Raw genomic sequence first — 17,566 nt, forward strand, 5'->3', positions numbered from 1 at the left:
TTGACAGATGCCTCATTTCTTCACAAGTTTTCTTCATTTCCAGCACTGTATGCAGCAGCATGTACGTGACAATTATCATTGCCATCAAGATTTCAAGTGATACACTGAACGCGTCAGGGCTAAAACATTTATAATACGTATGATTAAAGAGAATTATGAATTGTTATGAAATTATTAATTATCATTATTTAACATCTAAAGCGGGAGGTGGCGCTCGTCTAACAACAATTATGGCCATGATGAAGAAAGATGCATTTTGACAGTAAGAAAGAACTGTATCTAGGCAGCTCTATAGCTTTTCCCATTGCTTGAATGCAGATGGTAGTTTGTACTCTGTGCGCGTACTATAGACGCCTAGGGGCTCACCTGAGAAGTCTAGACATACGAAAATAGCACATTCAGCACCGCAGCGAGCTCTCAATCCAACCGGGGAGGAGATTTAAGCGTTACCGGCGGCTTCCCGTCGATCTCCACTCTGATTCACCAGTCAACTGGGCTGTCTGGACAAGAGGGAGTCCCACAGGTATGGGAGAGACGGGAAATGTGTGTGTGATTTGATTTGGGCAGTTGGTGGAGACAGACAGGGGAATCCGGGTTGGTTGGGGACGCTTTCTGTCTGAGAGATCGGTTAGCTCTGTGATCTTTTCCTCCACCTCTGGGTACCGTTTTGGGCTCCCTCGATAGCTCTGCGCTCTGTTTCTCCACCTGTGCTGTGCTCACACACTGAATGGCTGCCTGTAGAGAGGGAGAGGACGGAACGCTTCTGCACTACTCCATTGAAACACTTTCCAACGGAATATAGTGAGGGGGGGTGAGTTTTACCAGGGTCAGAAAGGACACGTGAAGTCGGTGAGGTGGTTGCGACGGCTAGCTGTTGTGAAGTGGCCCTTCTTCGGGGAGGAATTGAGAGCGGTTCCGTGTGAGTTTTTTGGGGGAGTGGGCGGGTTAGTTAGCTATTGTTTTGGGGAAGGTGTGCGGTGGGGGATGGGCTGAGTTGGAACACCGAACAGCAGCACCAACAAAACTTTAACCACTTTAGTGGCTATATAGCTACCGTCTATGCTTCACACTCACACTGCCTGCAAACACCGCGGGTTGCCTAGCCTGCCTTTCATCGGTGAGTTCACAGCATTCCGCGCTCTCTCTCGCTCTTTATTCCTCAACTTTTGAAACGCGGGTTTTACCTGGATGTTTCGTTGAAGAGTGACATTTTCCCAGTAGAATGAGTCTACTCCTAACATAAATGGTTAATGCGATTGGGGGTTGATGTACATCGCGTGTTGAGGTTAACTGGTTAAATTGGTGTCTTGGCTAGCAGGAACTCTTAGGCTAATGGCTATATCACCACTCGCTGCAAGCATGCATGGTTCAGTCTGACTCGCCCCCCAGTTGCTTGCCTACGTTTGTCCCGGATTGACCTGTTGACTGGGGACCACCCCCCAAGCTACCTCCCCAAAATAACTAAAATATTTATAAATTCATATTTTTACTAAACGAAACTTTAATTGGATGATCCATTGTTTCGGGCGACAAATAATGAATTTGGGTGATAACTCAGCTAGCGCCGGGTTACATTATACGATGGGCTAACCCGAAATAAAAAGTACAGTGTATCCGGAGTAGCTAGCCTAGGCCCAAGGAGGTAACTCTAACCGACAGCACTGGCACCGAGCGAGAGCGGCGGGTGATGAGAACTCCTGAATATTTTATTTGTTCTACTATTTTTGTGACTCAATTCGTGATGTTGTCTTTTAGCTAGTTTGATAGAGCAAATTAAGGGCTGTATCGACATAAGCAGAGAGAGGGAGAACCGGTGATAAAGTATTTTTTGTTATCTAACCGTCCAGTCTTTCCGTCGCCCCCCGGCCCGTGCCAGCCCGAGCGCTCCGAATCTCACGGGGCAAAGATACTGGCAGACAACGGGGCACGGACAGCTCTCTCTGCCCACTCCGTCTGGCTGTTCTACCGCTGTTCAGGCCTCTAGGCTTTCCTTGGCGGGCACCGACGAGTCTCTCCCGCTATCCTTCGATGTGAGATTGACCTATTAATGATTCATTGATGTACAGTATATTCCGTTTAAAGTTAATATTATTCGTGCTCTTGGGAGGCTAGCTACCTAATATAGCCACATGCCGGTTGATGCAAAGTAGATTCCTTCATTTTTGACTCTTTTTAAAGCAAATGTTTTCAAGTAAATATGCAAATACTTTTACTTGACAATGTTCAATTGATGACTTGGACGTTTAAGAATTGGACATTTTAATTTGGTTAACATCAAATTAGCATTAGCTTGCTACTTGCTAACTGTGGCTACCTTTTCACCTCCCAAACCAGGAAATTGAATATCATAGTATTTGATTGATTGATTGTTGGTTACAGCCATGCCTATAATTTATTTTAAACATATATTTTTACATTTGTATGTGATTAGATGGCTGAATGTGCGCGTATTCATATATTTTTATATGCTTGTACAAAATAAAAATAAGGTGGCATCAGCAAAAAATAACATATAGTTTCTTAACCCATAATATAATCCTGTCTGACTAATCGTTTTGTGGTGGTGTGTTGTTTTATAATGTTACGGCTGGGGGGGTTAGAGGTTGCATAAAGTATAAATATTTTTTCTTTGATTAAAGTAAAACTTAAATTCAGGTGGCAAAATATGGAATTTCATTCAGATTATGTAATATTATTGTCCCTCACATAACCCTGACATAAACATTGTGTGGTGGTGACGTGTGGCCATATAATGTTACTGTTAGGTAGATGGTTAGAGGTCAAATCAGTTAAATGAACTGCCTTTATGTTCTTGGATGTTGTGGCCCCAGAGGAAATGGAACCTAATGTGATGATGGGTTTAGGTGATCGTTTTGATTGGGTCTATTCTGCATTCCTCCAATCAAAATTAAGCAATATGTTCTCAGTTTGATGATAAGGAAATGTACTAGGCTAAATATAAAGGTCAACCTGTTTTAACTGTTAGTTGTGAGAATAATTATTGAAAAGTTGAAAGCGTGCTCTCATATCTTGTGCAGTGGCAGTAGGTAAATTGTTATGCGTTCTTTCTCTGTTTTATATAGTTTTAATGGAGAAATACATGTGTATATTAACTTACGCAGATACAAATGTGTATGCAAAGAGCAAGATCATAGATCTTAATTAGCCAAGGGCCTAGGAAATAAAATAACATTTGTTTTTAGGCTATTTTCCTTCAGTTGGCACTTGAGTAGCTGTCTTTAAGGACAACATGTAGGTCCGTTCATTGTTTAATCTTATGAGTGTTGATGAAATTAGCTTTGCTTGACCTTGTTATTAAATAGGCCTAATCCCCATCGGAGTGTTTTTTTTATTTTTTATAAGCCTAGTGGCTCATGGCCGTGGCCTTTCGTTGATTCCCAGTCACATGTGGTTCATTACACAGTTAGTGCTCTAAAAATAATCTAAATTAAAAGGCATCATGGTATCTTATGTGTCGCCAGTCAATTAAAGTTGTGTCAGTCTTCTTCAATGCAAAGTCTTCAAAAAGAATGGAAAACCTTTAAGGGTTCTTTGTGGAGAGGCAAGTTTGACAGCCATTCTTTCTCCTTGTGATCTGACACATCAAGGCTGGATGGCAACAAACCAAACAAAACTCAATAATTATGTAATGGAGTTCTGCTGCCTTTTTCTCTTGTCTCATTCAAAACAACGAAGTAGGACAAAAGCTAGTTACCCACCGCAGAATTGGAAAATGTTTATTTGAAATGAATGAGACAAACTTAATGGGCTATTTAAGAAAAATGAGCTCTCTTTCTAGCGCTCTTTATTAAAGGTGCATTAGTCATCCCTCTATCCCCCTCCCTCCCATCACTCTCCTTATTTCAATCCCAGTCTCTCACCCTTTTTCCCTCTGCCCCCCCCCCCTTCTCGCCTCTCCAGTAAACAACAACAAACAGGAAGCGATCCATAACATATACCATACATGACATAGATCTATATCACCATTTCTCTCCCTGCTATTGGACCCTGTGGTGCTGGGCTAGAGCGTTATGGCTCAGACGCTACAGATGATGACCCCTAACTTTGTAGCCTACATGACATAGTCATGACATAGACCAGACCTAATATAACATTTCTCTCCTTGTTATAGACCCGGTGGTGCTGGGCTAGAGCGTTATGGCTCAGACGCTACAGATGGCGATCCCTAACTTTGGCAACAACGTGTTGGAGTGTCTCAATGAGCAGAGGCTCCAGGGGCTCTACTGCGACGTCTCCGTGGTTGTCAAGGGACACGCCTTCAAGGTAGGAGTTAATGAACATCAATGTGGGCCTCCCGGGTGGTGCAGTGGTCTAAGGCATCGCAGTGCTAGCTGTGCCACCAGAGATTCTGGGTTCGAGCCCAGGCTCTGTCGCAGCCGGCCACGACCGGGAAGCCCATGGGGCGGCGCACAATTGGCCCAGCGTCGTCCGGGTTAGGGAGGGTTTGGCCCGACAGGGATATCCTTGTCTCATCGCGCACTAGCGACTCCTGTGGCCAGCCGGGCGCAGTGCACGCTGACCAGGTCGCCAGGTGTACGGTGTTTCCTCTGATACATTGGTGTGGCTGGCTTCCAGGTTGGATGGGCGTTGTGTCAAGAAGCAGTGCGGCTTGGTTGGGTTAAGGAGGACGACCTTCGCCTCTCCCGAGTCCGTGCGGGAGTTGCAGCGATGAGACAACTATCCAATTGGATACCACGAAATTGGGGAGGGGAAAAAAGGGGGGGAAAAAAAGAAGATAAACATCAATGTTGTTTTTGGAGTAAACTGACCGTTATTTACCTCATTGACACACCTTCAAGTTAGGGCGATGGCTGATCCAAAACACAGTTAACGGTTAGGCTACATTGATCTGATAATGCCTGAATTTTGATTAGGGTTAAGAAACCTGGTGAAATATTCTGGTTGTACCTGAAGTTTGTTTAAAAAGAAGCCTGTGTGCTGTATATGTATTCACCCCTTCCTCTCTCCGTCCCTCCCCAGGCGCACCGGGCGGTCTTGGCGGCCAGTAGCTCCTACTTCCGGGACCTGTTCAACGCTGGAGGGAAGAGCAGTGTGGTGGAGCTCCCCCCGGCCGTCCAGCCCCAGAGCTTCCAACAGATCCTAGCCTTCTGCTACACAGGACGCCTCAGCATGAACGTGGGGGACCAGTTCCTCCTCATGTACACCGCAGGCTTCCTGCAGATTCAGCAGATCATGGAGAAGGGCACAGAGTTCTTCCTTAAGGTATCTAGTGTAACCATAGCAACCTGTTTGTGCTGTCTTGCCAACTCCTATGATCACCATAGATAGATGTTGGGAGATAATTGGACTGCAACTGACAGCACAACTGGATTGTTTCATTAGGACGGGTCGGCAACAGGTGTTTTCTTTTGCCCCCCCTTACCCCCCCAAAAAGTTTATAGTAAATATATATTTATTATTTTAGTTTTTGGTATAAAAAAGAAACTGTAAAATCACCAGGAATTCAGCTAAACATTGTTTATTTTAGGAAATCTGTTCCCAAGTATTCCTTCACAAAATACAAGACGTGATCATGTCTCAATGTAATCAAGGTATGAAATTATTGTTATTTTTACATCATCTCTTTTTGGCCTTTGTTGTGGTCAATTTGCAGTGTGCAAATTAAAATTATTTTCCGACCCCCGACTATTTGCTCCAACAAAAATCGGCCCGCGGCTGAATCTAGATTGCCTACCCCTGCATTAGGCTAGGTTCTCCTTGTCAAAGCTTTCTAGTTCCCACTTTACATAGTCTTAAATATTTTACATATTTTTCTCAGATTTATTTACCTCTTAATTTGCGTATTCTTCCTCCAGGTCTCCTCCCCTAGCTGTGACTCCCAGGGTCTTCACGCAGAAGAGACTCCGCCCTCCGAGCCCCAGAGCCCTGTCACTCAAACCACAGGGGGAGGGGCTGGGGTGGTTTCCACGGCAGCATGTAGGCCCGCCTCCTGCCTGACACCCCTCCCCCTGGTGTCGAGGGTGAAGACGGAGCAGAGCGGGACTACGCCACAACCCACACCACAGACACAGCAGGTGAGTTGGCAAAAAATGTTATTTGTCATAGTGGAGGAATGGACTAGAAATTAAATGTTTTCAATTACTTTCCTGGTTAAAGAAAGGCAAAAAAATAAAGTGTGTTCGAGAATATATATCTTATCTGGGAGGGGATGCAATCTTGAGTGGAACGTCAGGTCTTTCATAGAGCAGAGGGGTGTACTACAAAGCAGGATCAATGAGTTAGACGGCTAACTTGCCTAAATATTCTAAAATGTATTTTTTTGAAAGATAAGCTTGACATGGTTTAATTGACTCAACAAGTTTAGCTTTCTTAATGAACCAGAAATTCTATAGTTATTTGTTTTTTTTAAATAAAAGTTAGCTAGCTAACTCATTAATCCTGCTTTGTAGTATGCCCCTCTGGTCAAAGGTGCAAGCTGTGAACTTATGTGTCTCCTGTGCCATACAAGGAAATACACAAACACTCAATGCTCAAGCATAAATACACATGAGTTTGGCTGCCCTCTCACATGATGAACGGATGACAACACATTAAATAGGTGTTACATAGCTAATCTCTTCTCTCTCGTTCTCAGCAGGAGGCCACGTCCTACTCGGTGGTGTGCAGCCCTGTCGCCAAGCGCCTGTGGGAGGGGGGCAACCGCGGTGATGGGGGAGGGGGGTCGGGAGGAGGGGGGTCCAGGAAAGCCGCCCGCTACTCTTCCTCCTCCGCCTCATCAAACAACTGCAACTCCCAAGATGCAACGGGCAGAAACGTTGTTAACCACAGTAACCATAACAACAACAACAGTAACCATAACAGCAGCAGCGTGGGGACGCCGGACGGAACGAGTCCGGGGACGCTGAGCATGTACACCAGCGACTCGCCCCTTAGTTACCACGATGACGAGGAGGAAGAGGAAGTGACCGACGACAGCGCCGAAGAGCAGTACAGGCAGATCTGTAACATGTACACAATGTACAGTATGCTCAATGTGGGCGCCACAGGTGAGAGCGAGAGTTGGTGTGAGGTAGGAATCTGGAGGAGCGTAGTTATGGGGGGGGGATTGATAAAGTTACATATCGCAATATTATTTTGGGATGATATTATACCAATATTTGACTCCCAAGTATTGATTAAAAAATATATATATATATACACTACCGTTCAAAAGTTTGGGTTCACTTAGAAATGTTGTTGTTTTTGAAAGAAAAGCTAACATTTTTGTTGATTAAAATGACATCAAATTGATCAGAAATGCAGTGTAGACATTGTTAATGTTGTAAATGACTATTGTAGCTGGAAATTGCTTTTTTTTAATGGAATATCTACATAGGCGTACAGAGGCCCATTATCAGCAACCATCACTCCTGTGTTCCAATGGCACGTTGTGTTAGCTAATCCAAGTTTATCATTTTAAAAGGCTAATTGATCATTAGAAAACCCTTTTGCAATTATGTTAGCACAGCTGAAAACTATTGTGCTGATTTTAAAGAATCAATAAAACTGGCCACTGTAATCGAACCCACAAATGCTGATGCTCCAGATACTCAACTAGTCTAAAGGCCAGTTTTATTGCTTCTTTAATCAGGATCACAGTTTCATCTGTGCCAATATCATTAAAAAACCCTTTTGCGATTATCAATTAGCCTTTTTAAAATGATAAACTTGGATTAGCTAACATAACGTGCCATTGGAACACAGGAGTGATGGTTGCTGATAATGGGTCTCTGTACACCTATGTAGATATTCCATAAACATCTGCCGTTTCCAGCTACAATAGTCATTTACAACATTAACAATGTCTACACTGTATTTCTGATCAATTTGATGTCATTTTAATCAACAAAAAATGTTTTACGTGACCCCAAACTTTTGAACGGTAGTGTGTTTTATTTATATATATATATATATATATATTAGTAATAATTTGCTAGGTAGCGTTAGCCGGCTGTACCTGCACCAAAACTGTTATTTTTCATTCCATAGCTTGGCCTCCATCTCCTGTTTAAATAGTGAGCCAATGTGTTTACAGCACTTTTATTTCCATGACTGATCAAAAGTGGTTTTCTCATGGCTCTCCTCTTGCCTCTCTGCAGCAGACATATGGTGAGCAATACATTTAGAACATTAATTCACAATAAAACCTCTGTATAAAATCTCAATACATATAGATTTGTGAGAATCGCAATACATATCATATCTGTACCTAAGTATGGTGATATATCGTATGGTGAGGTCCCTGGCAGTTCCCAGCCCGAGGGAGGGAGCAAGAGTGCTTCAGGTCAGAACAATAGACCGATAGATGGGATGGGATAGAGGGAAGAGACAAGATTAGAGGGAACAAGTAGGCAGCTGATTGTAATCGGGATTTGGAAGAGGATGGGGAATTAGCATCACTCTCTGATGCTATCTACTGTATGTTCTGTTTGTGTGTGTGCCTTTGCTTATGTCTGTACATTAATGTTAGTTGTAGGTATGTCAATATTAATAGATGCATATTTAAGTGTGAATCTGTCTTTACATGTACTCTGTCCCACTCCGTTGTAGGATAGTGTTAGCTAGACCTGCATGTCATTATAGACAGTTGTACGCTGAGTGGACAAAACATTAAGAACACCTTCCTAATATTCACTTGTACCCCCTCTACTACCATACCCCGTTCAAAGGCACTTAAATCTTTTGTCTTGCCCATTCACCCTCTGAATGTCACACACTCCTCCCCTTCTTCTACACTGATTGAAGTGGATTTAACAAGTGACGTAAATAAGGGATCATAGCTTTCACCTGGATTCACCTGGTCAGTCTATGTCATGGAAAGAGCAGGTGTTCCTAATGTTTGGTACGCTTAACAAAAATATAAACGCAACATGCATCAATTTCAAAGATTTTACTGAGTTACAGTTCATATGAGAAAGAAAAGAAGATATAGGTTATTTATCATAGTGAAGGAATGAGAGAAATTAAATACAGAATGTGTTCTCAATGACTTTCCTGGTTAAATAATGGCAACATAACAGTTCTAGATTATATACACTGCTCAAAAAAATAAAGGGAACACTAAAATAACACATCCTAGATCTGAATGAATGAAATAATCTTATTAAATACTTTTTTTCTTTACATAGTTGAATGTGCTGACAACAAAATCACACAAAAATAATCAATGGAAATCCAATTTATCAACCCATGGAGGTCTGGATTTGGAGTCACACTCAAAATTAAAGTGGAAAACCACACTACAGGCTGATCCAACTTTGATGTAATGTCCTTAAAACAAGTGAAAATGAGGCTCAGTAGTGTGTGTGGCCTCCACGTGCCTGTATGACCTCCCTACAACGCCTGGGCATGCTCCTGATGAGGTGGCGGATGGTCTCCTGAGGGATCTCCTCCCAGACCTGGACTAAAGCATCCGCCAACTCCTGGACAGTCTGTGGTGCAACGTGGCGTTGGTGGATGGAGCGAGGCATGATGTCCCAGATGTGCTCAATTGGATTCAGGTCTGGGGAACGGGCGGGCCAGTCCATAGCATCAATGCCTTCCTCTTGCAGGAACTGCTGACACACTCCAGCCACATGAGGTCAAGCATTGTCTTGCATTAGGAGGAACCCAGGGCCAACCGCACCAGCATATGGTCTCACAAGGGGTCTGAGGATCTCATCTCGGTACCTAATGGCAGTCAGGCTACCTCTGGCGAGCACATGGAGGGCTGTGCGGCCCCCCAAAGAAATGCCACCCCACACCATGACTGACCCATCTTGGTGTTCTCTGGCAAATGCCAAACGTCCTGCACGGTGTTGGGCTGTAAGCACAACCCCCACCTGTGGACGTCGGGCCCTCATACCACCCTCATGGAGTCTGTTTCTGACCGTTTGAGCAGACACATGCACATTTGTGGCCTGCTGGAGGTCATTTTGCAGGGCTCTGACAGTGCTTCTCCTGCTCCTCCTTGCACAAAGGCGGAGGTAGCGGTCCTGCAGCTGGGTTGCTGCGCTCCTACGGCCTCCTCCACGTCTCCTGATGTACTGGCCTGTCTCCTGGTAGCGCCTCCATGCTCTGGACACTACGCTGACAGACACAGCAAACCTTCTTGCCACAGCTCGCATTGATGTGCCATCCTGGATGAGCTGCACTACCTGAGCCACTTGTGTGGGCTGTAGACTCCGTCTCATGCTACCACTAGAGTGAAAGCACCGCCAGCATTCAAAAGTGACCAAAACATCAGCCAGGAAGCATAGGAATTGAGAAGTGGTCTGTGGTCACCACCTGCAGAACCACTCCTTTATTGGGGGTGTCTTGCTAATTGCCTATAATTTCCACCTGTTTATTCCATTTGCACAACAGCATGTGAAATGTATTGTCAATCAGTGTTGCTTCCTAAGTGGACAGTTTGATTTCACAGAAGTGTGATTGACTTGGAGTTACATTGTGTTGTTTAAGTGTTCCCTTTATTTTTTTTTGAGCAGTGTATGTTTTCTGGGAGGGGATGCGATCTTCATTGTAACGTCAGGTCTTTGAAAGAGCCGAAAGATTGTGTATATATATATATATATATATATATATATATATATATATATATATATATATATATATATATATATAATACACACACACAGTTGAAGTCAGAAGTTTACATACACCTTACCCAACAACTACATTTAAACTCAGTTTTTCGCAATTCCTGACATTTAATCCTAGTAAGAATTCCCTGTTTTAGGTTAGTTAGGATCACCACTTTATTTTAAGAATGTCAAATATCAGAATAATAGTAGAGTGATTTTATTTCAGCTTTTATTTCTTTCATCACATTCCCATTGGGTCAGAAGTTTACATACTCAATTAGTATTTGGTAGCATTGGCTTTGAATTGTTTAACTTGGGTCAAACGTTTCGGGTAGCCTTCCACAAGCTCCCCACAATAAGTTGGGTGAATTTTGGCCCATTCCTCCTGACAGAGCTGGTGTAACGGAGTCAGGTTTGTAGGCCTCCTTGCTCGCACACGCTTTTTCAGTTCCGCCCACACATTTTCTATAGGATTGAGGTCAGGGCTTTGTGATGGCCACTCCAATACCTTGACTTTGTTGTACTTAAGCCATTTTGCAACAACTTTGGAAGTATGCTTGGGGTCATTGTCCATTTGGAAGACCCATTAGCGACCAAGCTTTAACTTCCTGACTGATGTCTTGAGATGTTGCTTCAATATATCCACATAATTGTCCTCCCTCATGATCCCATCTATTTTGTGAAGTGCACCAGTCCCTCCTGCAGCAAAGCACCCCCACAACATGATGCTGCCACCCCTGTGCTTCACGGTTGGAATTGTGTTCTTCGACTTGCAAGCCTCCCCCTTTTTCCTCCAAACATAACGACGGTCATTATGGCCAAGCAGTTCTATTTTTGTTTCATCAGACCAGAGGACATTTCTCCAAAAAGTACGATCTTTGTGCCCATGTGCAGTTGCAAACCGTAGTCAGGCTTTTTTATGGCGGTTTTGGAGCAGTGGCTTCTTCCTTGCTGAGTGGCCTTTCAGGTTATGTCAATATAGGACTCATTTTACTGTGGATATAGATACTTTGTACCTATTTCCTCCAGCATCTTCAAGGTCATTTGCTGTTGTTCTGGGATTGATTTACACTTTTCGCACCAAAGTACGTTCATCTCTAGGAGACAGAACGCGTCTCCTTCCTGAGCGTTATGGCGGCTGTGTGGTCCCATGGTGTTTATACTTGGGTACTATTGTTTGTAGAGATGGTACCTTTGTACACATGGTACCTTAAGGTGTTTGGAAATTGCTCCCAAGGATGAACCAGACATGTGGAGGTTTACAGTTTTTTTTCTGAGGTCTTGGCTGATTTCTTTAGATTTTTCCCATGATGTCAAGCAAAGAGGCACTGAGTTTGAAGGTCGGCCTTGAAATACATCCACAGGTACACCTCCAATTGACTCAAATGCTGCCAATTAGCCTATCTGAAGCTTCTAAAGCCATGACATCATTTTCTGGAATATTCCAAGCTATTTAAAGGCACAGTCAACTTAGTGTATGTAAACTTCTGACCCACTGGAATTGTGATACAGTGAATTATAAGTGAAATAATCTGTAAACAATTGTTGGAAAAATTACTTGTGTCATGCACAAAGTAGATGTCCTAATCGACTTGCCAAAACTATAGTTTGTTAACAAGACATTTGTGGAGTGGTTGAAAACAAGTCTTAGTGACTCCAACCTAAGTGTATGTAAACTTCCGACTTCAACTGTATATATACTACAAAGCAGGGTCAATGAGGCTTGAAAATCAGTTTGACAGTTTGAAGTAAATACATTAACTCCTAATCTATGGATTTCACATGACTAGGAATACAGATATGCATCTGTTCGTCACAGATACCTAAAATTAAATGGGCTGCACAATGGGTCTCTGGGTCTCAGGATCTCCTCACGGTATTTTTGTGCATTCAAATTACCAATCGATAAAATGCTATTGTTTCCGTAGCTTATGCCTGCCGATACCATAACCCCACCAGACCCATGGGGCACTCTGTTCACAATGTTGACATGAGCAAACCGCTCGCCATCACACAACGTTACAGTCTGCGGTTGTGAGGTCGGTTGGACATACTGGCAAATTCTCTAATACGATGTTGGAAGCGGCTTAGAGAAATGAACATTAAAGTCTCTGGCAACAGCTCTGGTGGACATTCCTGCAGTCAGCCAATTAGAACGCTCCCTCAACTTGAGACATCTATGGCATTGTGTTGTGTGGCACAACTGCACATTTTAGTGGCCTTTTATTGTCCCCAGCACAAGGTGCACCTGTGTAATGATCATGCTGTTTAGTCAGCTTCTTGATATGCCACAATTCATCCACCTGACTTATCTTGGCAAAGGTTAAATGCTCACTAACAACGATATAAATACGTTTTATAAAACATTTGAGAGAAATTTGAGGAACATTTCTGCGATCTTTTATTTCAGCTCACGAAACATGGGACCAACACTTTACATGTTGCGTTTATATTTTTGTTCAGTGTATATGTGTGTTAATGTAGCCGCGTGTTTAATGTTGCTGTGTGTATCCATGCGTAACGTGTGCCCTCTCTGTACCACCCCAGTAGCGGGCGAGCGTGTGGAGTCCCTACCAGAGCACCTCACAGCAGAGACCCGGGGTGGCAGGGGGGTGAGGCTACGCCAGGACCTGGCTTCGCTACCTGCCGAACTCATCACCCAGATAGGTACACACACAGACTTCATTTAGGTTGTAATATTATACTGGCCGTTTTTCTTTTTCTAAAGTAATACTATAGTTGAAATGTACTGTTGTACTCGCATGTCTGAGGCAACTCTATACATGTTGACATTCTGAGTTCAGTCATTCATTTATTCATAGCTGGCTGCCACCTGCGTTTAGACCAGGCTACTGTTACTGTAAAAACACTTATTGTATTGATTGATTTTATGAATTGATTGGCAAGCACCTGCAGCTGATGTGAAAAAGGCTGTAATACATTTCAATGGATTGATTGGTTGGTGTAGGTAACCGGTGCCACCCGCGGCTGTACGAGGAGGGTGACCCTGCAGAGAGGCTGGAGCTGGTGACTGGTACCTCCGTGTTCATCTCCCGCGCCCAGCTCATGAACTGTCACGTCAGCGCCGGCACGCGGCACAAGGTCCTACTGAGGAGGCTGCTGGCCTCTTTCTTCGACAGGTGAGGGGAGGGTGTGTGTTTGTGTGTGTGTTTGTGTGACCGTTGGAAGCGTGTGCATTTTGTGTGCTTGCTTTTGTGCATCGGTGCATGCGCTTCAGGCAGCATAATATTAGTTTGTTCTGACATACAGTAAATGATACTGTGTATCTTTTCCGTCCCCTCTCAGGAGTACTCTAGCTAACAGCTGTGGGACGGGGATCCGCTCTTCTACAAACGACCCCAGCCGCAAGCCCTTGGACAGCAGAGTACTGCACGCCGTCAAGTGTGAGTGTCACACACTCCAGTGCACAGCTTTGCTTTCGCACACACCGGACAAGCCTCACACACTCAGTGCTACACCGTGTTGTAGTCATATACCTGCATCTCTTCACATCATTCCAGTGCATCTATATTGTCCGCAGCACCTAACTCTCTCTCCCCTCAACAGTTTACTGCCAGAACTTTGCGCCGAGCTTCAAGGAGAGCGAGATGAACGCCATCGCGGCTGACATGTGCACTAATGCCCGCCGGGTTGTCAGGAAGTCCTGGATCCCGAAGCTCAAGCTCCTCATGGCCGAGGGTGACGCCTACTCCGCTTTCCTCCAATCAGACGCCGTCAAGATGGAGGCTGACGCCCTGGGGGCGGAGCATGGGTTCGACCCCAACTCTCTGGCAGAAGAGGCGGCGGCAGCCAATAGCGATGCGGGACCTTCTTCGGGGGAGGGGTTACAAGGCGTTGTGGGCGGAGACGGCAGCACTTTGTTTTAAAGTGAGTGGGCTTATTGTGATCTAATTGGTCGATGGTCTTTGATCATTGCTCTCGGCGATACTTCCTCCCTCAGTTTTAGTTTGTTTTTTAATGTCACTTTTCCATATCTTAATCTCTTCCCTTAATACTTGGAATTTCATTTATTATATCCATCTTTTACATCCCTTGTTCTCGCTCTCTCTCGCCGTCCCGGACCCATGTACATAGTGTCTGCCCCCTTTTGGGCGGGAGAGAGATGAAAAGATGGAGGGATAGAGGTGCAGAAAGAAAGACGGGGGAGGTTTGTAATGTAAGGGGGGGGCTTAACCTAGGAATATTCCCTGATCCCCATTTGTAGAATCTTTTCTTGTTTTAATGTTTGTTTTTTGGTTGGCAAAGGTCCTTTCTCCTTTCCATATCGCTGAAACACATTCCCTAGGAGGAGCGACCTTTTGGGTTGGATGGGGGTCGGGGTTGAATGGGGTAGTAATGGCTGGTTTTGTGGTAAGACGGTCTAATAACACTGTTTTGATAATGAATGTATCGGTCGTGAAGCGTTGTCAAGTCACCTGTACGTATTGTCTGTGGACAGTAGATTGTAATCGATCGATTGATTAGATTGTATTAATCAGTTTATATAGTGACTCTGGAAGTCCTACTGAAGGCTATTTTATGGGGAGGGGGTTGATATTTGTGGGGGGGTATGTAAAGGTTTAATGGTTGAAATAGGTATATGTATTCTGTATATTGGCAGGACTTTTGGACCCCCCCCGCCCCCCCCCTTGACCCTGAAATTGACCATTTAGAGGGCGGTTTTCATTCCTACTTTTTTTACTTTTAATTTGTGACTCTCTTCTCATAGTTGTTTTTCTCTCCGTGTGTGTGACCTTTGACTTGTTGCCAAGACTCCCTGAAAAGCAGAGGAGACGTGTTACTGAAAGATGGTTGAACAGTTGGTGACTGGACGAGGAAGAAGATGCTCTGATCTGGTATCCATGTTGATGATGCAGTATGATTTCCTATACGTCTACTGAATTCTGTGTAGAGAGAGAGGAGTAAGGGACCGTGTTAAAATCATGTCAGCTCACGCCCCATATTCACATTTCGAAGGAAAGTGACATTTGTTGTCTCGCACTATTAAGCAAGTAATAACTGAATAATGTACTTGTCTTGCACTATAATACTATAATACAAGTCTTATCCAAATACTAGAATCGTCTCCATTTGACCAAGCATGAAGCTGTGGGCTAGGGTGTAGGGGCTGGGGTGTAGGGGCTGGGGTGTAGGGGCTGGGGTGTAGGGGCTAGGTTGTAGGGGCTAGGGTGTAGGGGCTGGGTTGTAGAGGCATTATGTTAGATGTGTGTAGTGTACACAGGGTGGACCTATTCTGTATTTGGTTTCGTTATGGACTGAGGGAGGGTTGGTGTATCCTGCTAAGAGGCATTCATGACACACACACACACACGGATTAAAGTACCCTGGAGGACTAATCCCTATACATCCTGGACGGATACAATGGTGCCAATTAAAGTAATATGACACACACACACTATGTGTGTCAGTGTGTGTGGATGGTGACAGAAGTGTGTGTTGTCACATGCGGCAGAGAGTGAGATCCCAGACGGAGTGTGCTCACACACGCTTGGCTGACTCATTCATCCATCACTCTGGTGTGTGTGTGATGCTGCATCTCTCTCTCACACACACACACACACACACACACTCCGGTGCACCCAGACTGATCCAGCAGCAGCAGCACACTGCCAGCCTATAAACATCCCTGTAAAGCTCTGTTGAACACACCTTGTGAGAAACTACAGAGAGGAGATGGACCGTGACAAGCCTTGAATAACGACCAACTGTCATTCTAGCTACAGCTCATCAGTGATTGGATGAAAGATGACTGTGGCAGTTCCCATCTATCACAGTACCAGTAGGGAGCCAATGACGCCACCGCCAGTATCCCATCATACAGTAGAATCATGGTGTGTCAAGGAGGAAGAACCCGTTGCCCCTAAACACTGATCTATGGTCATGTTTGTGTTTTCCTGCTAGTTGTCAAGGTTAGGGTTTGGGGGGAGGGCAAGCTGATCCTAGATCAGTGCTCGAGGGGTTTGTACTCTGAGCAGAAGTGAGCATAGACATGCTACTGCTATAGAAACAGTTGTTAGTGATAGCCTGGTCCCAGATCTGTTTGTAGGATCTTGCCGCCACCTTGTAACTCATTGCGTGACAATTCCATAAGGAGTTGACAAGGGAGTAGAAACAGACTGGCACCCAGGCTGGGTTAGTGAAGCACCTTGTAATGCAGTTGGTGTCAGCGCCGGCGGTGGGTTCTGTTGTGATTCAGGCCGGTTCTGCTGTGTTACTGCACTGTTACTGAGGTGGTCTGCTGTGTGTTTGGGGTAGAAACGCACACTAAAACACACACACACACACACTGCTTTGGAGTTGAGGGTTAATCAATCGTAACACTTCCCCCACACTCTGACTGTGAACCTAAACAGACAGAGTATAGAACAAACAACTATACATAAACCTGGGTAAAATATGGGCTTGTCATTGTAATGCCCCCTTTCAACCAACCAACCAAAAGAAAGCCATCCAGTTGTTTATATATCTGGAAACTACCATTGTTTTTGTTTTTTTAGATCAGAGCTATCTAAGTATCTGCTTTTAGGCCTGGCTTTTAAAACAGGCCATATGTTGTTTATGTTTGTAGTTTTTTTGATATATATATTTTGAGGTTTTGGAGTGTTTCTATAAAAGGCTAACTGTCAAAGAAGAGCCCAGGGTTTAAAAGTGTAATGGGAATGCACTACTAGAGCTTCCAGTGGACCTATTCCATTTGGCCTGGGGGGTGGGGGGGTCTGGAGCCCACCCCTCCTTTTGTTAACCACATGGTATGATCCTTGGGGACTTCAAGTTCTATCACTGACAGAGAGAAGTGAGTAGTATGAGAAATTTGCACTTTTTTTTTAATGCATTTGTCAAGCGCTGCCTTAACGGGAAAAAAGAGAGAGTGGCTGACAGAACAGAGAGACAGAGAGGAGGACAGTCTGTCTCTGGAGGGAGGAGAGAGAGAGGGAGGGGAGGGAGGGAGGGACGCTTGGTTG

The 17,566-nt window shown here is 44.4% G+C and overlaps 1 protein-coding gene across 7 annotated transcripts; it reads left to right on the forward strand.

Moving 5' to 3' along the window:
* The first annotated feature begins 231 nt into the window (after positions 1 to 231).
* LOC106593639 (nucleus accumbens-associated protein 1) lies at positions 232 to 15,702 on the forward strand. 7 transcript variants are annotated; one of them, XM_014185028.2, is made up of 9 exons: positions 232 to 523; positions 4,133 to 4,284; positions 5,002 to 5,244; positions 5,838 to 6,056; positions 6,617 to 7,028; positions 13,131 to 13,250; positions 13,552 to 13,723; positions 13,890 to 13,987; positions 14,151 to 15,702. In XM_014185028.2, exons 2-9 carry the CDS (start codon positions 4,159 to 4,161, stop codon positions 14,468 to 14,470), a joined length of 1,710 nt encoding a protein of 569 aa, XP_014040503.1. In that variant the 5' UTR covers positions 232 to 523; positions 4,133 to 4,158; the 3' UTR covers positions 14,471 to 15,702. The 7 variants fall into 7 exon arrangements, with proteins under 7 accessions (XP_014040503.1, XP_014040510.1, XP_045546963.1 ...); XM_014185035.2 differs by lacking the exon at positions 232 to 523 and adding an exon at positions 684 to 919 and having other exon boundaries at positions 13,134 to 13,250; XM_045691007.1 differs by lacking the exon at positions 232 to 523 and adding an exon at positions 684 to 919 and having other exon boundaries at positions 6,620 to 7,028.
* Positions 15,703 to 17,566: the final 1,864 nt, after the last annotated feature.

This window comes from Salmo salar, chromosome ssa12 (genome assembly GCF_905237065.1).
Source record: "Salmo salar chromosome ssa12, Ssal_v3.1, whole genome shotgun sequence".
NCBI classification, from domain to species: domain Eukaryota; kingdom Metazoa; phylum Chordata; class Actinopteri; order Salmoniformes; family Salmonidae; genus Salmo; species Salmo salar.